This window comes from Ammodytes marinus (genome assembly GCF_949987685.1).
Source record: "Ammodytes marinus genome assembly, chromosome: 7".
Lineage (NCBI taxonomy): Eukaryota > Metazoa > Chordata > Actinopteri > Uranoscopiformes > Ammodytidae > Ammodytes > Ammodytes marinus.
In genome coordinates, this window is record NC_137211.1 from 2,918,012 (window position 1) to 2,923,278 (window position 5,267).

The window sequence follows — 5,267 nt, forward strand, 5'->3', positions numbered from 1 at the left end:
TTGGCAAATGTCTTTATAAGCACTTGTAGAGGGCATTAATTAATATGTTATATCTTGTTTGTTTACTCTATATAAAAATGTTGTATCTAAAGTACAATATTTCATGTGCTGGAACCATTTGTAGCACATAGACATCTTCTCATGTACAAATTTCAAACAGTGATGCTGTCACCTTGATTCCCGTTTCCTTGACCTTTTTTAGCCTAATTAAATTAGTTTAAAGGGAGAAACATTCAGTCTAAAAGTTGACTCAAATATATTAACTTTTTCATTGACTGTTACTGGAATAAAAAAAAGAAATATGAAGGATGAAGATGACTGAAATGACTAAATCTAAAGAGACGCTGCCAAAATGAACAGTGAATCCTCCATCATTCTTTACCTGCACTGTCCACTGGGGGTATCACAGCTAGTAAAAATAAAATAAAATAAAATAAAATAAAATAAAATAAAATAAAATAAAATAAAATAAAATAAAATAAAATAAAATAAAATAAAATAAAATAAAATAAAATAAAATAAAATAAAATAAAATAAAATAAAATAAAATAAAATAAAATAAAATTAAATAAAATAAAATAAAATTAAAATAAAATAAATAAAATAAAATAAAATAAAATAAAATAAAATAAAATAAAATAAAATAAAATAAAATAAAATAAAATAAAATAAAATAAAATAAAATAAAATAAAATAAAATAAAATAAAATAAAATAAAATAAAATAAAATAAAATAAAATAAAATAAAATAAAATAAAATAAAATATTATTACCTGCACTGTCCGCTGGCGGTGTCACAGCTGGTGTCTGGTGTGGAGACCCCGGTCCTGGAGCAGTTGCAGACCTCACAGCCGACCACCGGGTGACAGCCAAACGTCTGCGGCTCACACACCGTGCATTCAGGCTGCACGGTGCGCGGTGGGCAGATACATTCTCCGCTCACCGGCTCACACAGGCGACTACTGCCACAGTTACAGGCTGTTTGTGTGTGTGTGTGTGTGGGGGGGCGGAGGGGGGGGGGGGGGAGAGAGAGAGAGAGAGAGAGAGAGAGAGAGAGAGAGGGTTATGGTCAGTCAGTAACAAGACATATCATTTATATTGTTATGACCAGCCACCAATCAAATGATAAGTTAGCGACCGGTACTTTCTGACTGCATATTTGGAATCTGCTTTATGGCCCTTTTTCAAGACAAAAAATATGTATACATTTGGACAAGAAGCTATAGTAACTAAAGATGGCATCATCCACCACTGCCTCAAGTCTTTCCACAATATCAAGTGATGAGGTGAAGATGTATTTAGTTATTTATTCTATAGTACTTCTTCTTCTTCTTGGTCTTCCAACAGGTGCATTTCCCCAGGACGCCCACTATATATAAAAATTTGTAAGGCCGTTAAGTTTGTCTGTTCTGTGCTACTGTAGAAACATGGCGGTGCAACATGGCGGCCTCAGCGCCCCGCTCCTATGTAGATATAAAAGGCTCATTCTAAGGTCATAAAAGAAACGACAACTTTATTTTCAAGTGATTATACAGTTTTTAATTTCTACCAAGTTTGTACCTTAAAAGCTTTATGATTTTTCACTCACTCACTCACTCACTCACTCACTCACACACACACATACACCCCCCCCCACACACACACACACGCACACACACCCTCTCACACCCCCCCACACACACACACCCAGCCTACTCACGTCTGCAGTTGGGGAAGCCCCAGTGTCCCGTGGCGCACATGGAACAGTCTCGTCCGATGACGTTGGTCCTGCAGTGACACTGACCTCCGTACAGCTCACAGGAGTCGCTCTCTGCCCCCACCTCATGGCAACCGCACGGCAACGCCCCGTTATTAAAGAACGCCGAGAGAGACACCGCGGAATTCACACAGAACGGGGAGGCAGAGGCAGGGCTGAAGGGAGGGGGAGAGAGGGGATAATTAATACAAAAAAAAGAAGAATTATGATTTTAATTTTTATTTTATTCATCCTTAATTTTTTTAATTCACATTATGATTATTATATTTTGAAATATTTTTTTTTTAACGTTTTTTAATTTAAATTTTTTTATTTTTTATATTATTTTTATTTGGAGTCAAATTTGTATTTATTTATTCAGTTTACAATCATCATTGATGGATTAACATGTTTTTTATACACATGATGTATTTCTAGACACCGCGGAGGACACAGAACGGGGAGGCTGAGGCAGGGCTACAGGGAGAGGGAGAGGGGAAATTATTCATAATAGATTCTTTTATTTTGAAATAATCTTATTTATTTTATTTTTTTATTTTATATTATGTTAATTTGAAAGGGAGAGGGAGGTATAAACAAACTGTGTTCATATTAACGTATTAACATTCTACAGAATTCTATTTCAGATGTAGTGATTGTGGAGAACGCTTGTTGTCAAAATCAGTGAATATCTCCTCATGATCTGCTACCTGTCTGTACCGTACAAATAAATAAATTCTGGCATTACCGTAACATACACAACCTAGGCTTTTAAAACTAGTATGTAAACAAAGGGAGCCCACCGTAGCTACATGCCAGTTTACAGACCACTAGGCTGTGTATTAAAACTGGATTTTCTTTTCAGCGTACACACAGTACGGACAGGTAGCGGATCATTAGGAGATAATCAATAATTGCAAAATTGCAAAAATAATCTCCAAACGTACTTGATGTGGAAGGAGTTCTGTCCACAGTTGCTGATGAAGTCGTAGGATTTATCCAGCGGCTCCTCGCTCAGATAACTGGATTTATAACTGGACTCTGGGACCACCAGCACATAGTCCTGGGGAGGGGCAGAGCATTAGTGTGTGTGTGTGTGTGTGTGTGTGTGTGTGTGTGTGTGTGTGTGTGTATCTTTGTCTGTCTGTCTGTCTGTCTGTCTGTCTGTCTGTCTGTCTGTCTGTCTGTCTACCTGTCTCTCTGTCTCTCTCTCTCTCTCTGTCTGTCTCTCTCTGTCTGTCTGTCTCTCTCTCTCTGTCTGTCTGTCTCTCTCTCTCTCTCTCTTTCTCTGTCTGTCTGTCTGTCTCTCTCTCTCTCTCTGTCTCTCTCTCTCTGTCTGTCTGTCTCTCTCTCTCTCTCTCTTTCTCTGTCTCTCTGTCTGTCTGTCTCTCTCTGTCTGTCTGTCTGCCTGTCTCTCTCTCTCTCTCTGTCTGCCTGTCTCTCTCTCTGTCTGTACCTACCAGCCACAGTGTCTTGCCCTCAGGTATGGTTACGGTGATAAACACTTCCTGGTCGGTCACATCCAGAATGATCTGGTTCTCAGCCACCAGGACGTCACGGCAACCAAACGCATGAGGACAGAAGGACGCGTTGGCATGGCCTGAAAAAAAACATGATAAAACATGAAAAAACATGACAGCTGGGTCAATATCTACAGCTCTGGAAAAAATCAAGAGACCACTCCAAATGTTCAGTGTCTCTCGTTTTACTATGTATAGGCATATGTTAGAGTAGAATGAACATTTTGGTTTTTAAGCAATATCACATGAGAGGGAGCATGTTGTCGCTCTATATCAGCGCTGCTGTGATTCGGTCGTAGGTACTACCGCACACTGTCTCTGTCTGTGTGTGGCAGCGATGCCCTCTCACAGGGGAGAGACTCGCCACAGTCAACCTGAGTCACACACACACAGTTTACACAAGTGAAGCTCCGGCTCGTCAGTGAGCGGACTGATTTTGTCAGTTTGGTGAACAGTCAGAGTGATGTTGTTCGCTCATATCAGCACTCCTTCAGAACGCATAGAAGTCCAATCAAATCACTCGCTCAGAACCACTGCTGTATAATATAATATAAACTACTGACAACATTTCTACCAAATTCCAATACATTTTATTGTCATTAAAGAGCATTTTCAATAAGTAATGTAGAGATCAAGATTTGAGAAAAATCCAGACTGGTCTCTTTATTTTGTCTGGAGCTGTATGTGTTTGTCCATTACCTATATAATCATTATTATAAGTTATTTGTCATGTATGAATTTGTATTCATTAGCCCTCACCCTGCCAGATGCGTCCCCCGTTGATGTAGACCTGCAGAGGGTATGTGGGGTGGAGCGGCTGGTGGTAGTGCAGGATGAAAACATAACGACCCAAAGAGTGGACGCGCGTAGAGTACACTGCTGCATTCTGGGTAAAGGGAGGAAGAGGGGGAAAAAGAGACAAATATTAGGGTGGTTATGGCGCTGATTAGATTCCAGAAACATGAAAAAAAAATCATATTTCTGCAAATATTTTCCCTTGAGGGTGACTATTTTTAAAAAGGTAATTTTAATCATCCACAAATGGTGATTTTAGTTTAGTTAATTTTGGTCATTTTCCAATTTACAATATGTACTACAGACTTGGTCAAGACTTAGATAAACAATAAATAAACATTAGATGAATGTTTATAGCATTGAAATGAGTATAAATTATGGATGAATAATCTAGGAAGAAAAATGAGATTAAATAAGTTTTTTTGTAGGCCTTTTCGATGTTAACCAAGTCTTCCAATTTAAATTAGTATTTTAGTATAAGTTTTTTTTGCTGTCACTTTTTTACTGATTATATAGGCTACACACACACACACACACACACACACACACACACACACACACACAGACACACACACACACACACACACACACACACACACACACACACACACACACACACACACACACACACACACACACACACACACACACACACACACACACACACACACACACAGACACAGTGCTCTGATTACCTGTGATGTATCCAGCCTGACGTGGTCCATGCTATCGGCCCCGTGCGGCGCTCTCTCTCCCCCGATGAAGGGTGCTTGTCTCTGGGTGTGAGTGTGGGGAGGGGAGGCCTGGATGGGGTCATGCATGGAGGAGCTCTGGCCCTCCTTCAGCACCAGAGAGTCAGAGGGCGTCTGGAAGCGGGAGGGAACGCAGGAGGAGCTACGGCAAGAGAGAAGGGGTGGGAGAAATAAGTGATTTTTAATGAATAATAAAAAAAAAATCTTACATTTTTTTGTATTTTTTAATAGATATGCAGTGACTTATTATATTATTATATTATATATTATTACAGTCCCAACAACTACACAATAACACACATATACACATCAGCACAGAAGGACCTACGGCAAGAGAGAAAGGTTGGGGAAAATCGGTGAATTTGTTTATGAACGTTTTTTTTAAACACATTTTTTTTATGACTCTTATTTCCTTCAATACAAATATAGAATTATTCAAATACTGAGAAATGTGAAATAAACCCT

The 5,267-nt window shown here is 38.9% G+C and overlaps 1 protein-coding gene across 1 annotated transcript in view; it reads right to left on the bottom strand.

Moving 5' to 3' along the window:
• lama5 (laminin, alpha 5) overlaps nucleotides 1-5,267 on the bottom strand; it is a gene marked incomplete at its 5' end in the record, with an annotated part of 136,262 nt that overhangs the window by 52,773 nt on the left and 78,222 nt on the right. The window contains 6 exons of the mRNA XM_080031653.1: nucleotides 774-978; nucleotides 1,700-1,911; nucleotides 2,683-2,798; nucleotides 3,196-3,335; nucleotides 4,015-4,141; nucleotides 4,746-4,944. Coding sequence (XP_079887779.1) covers nucleotides 774-978; nucleotides 1,700-1,911; nucleotides 2,683-2,798; nucleotides 3,196-3,335; nucleotides 4,015-4,141; nucleotides 4,746-4,944 — 999 coding nt within the window. The remainder of the gene's footprint in view (nucleotides 1-773; nucleotides 979-1,699; nucleotides 1,912-2,682; nucleotides 2,799-3,195; nucleotides 3,336-4,014; nucleotides 4,142-4,745; nucleotides 4,945-5,267) is intronic.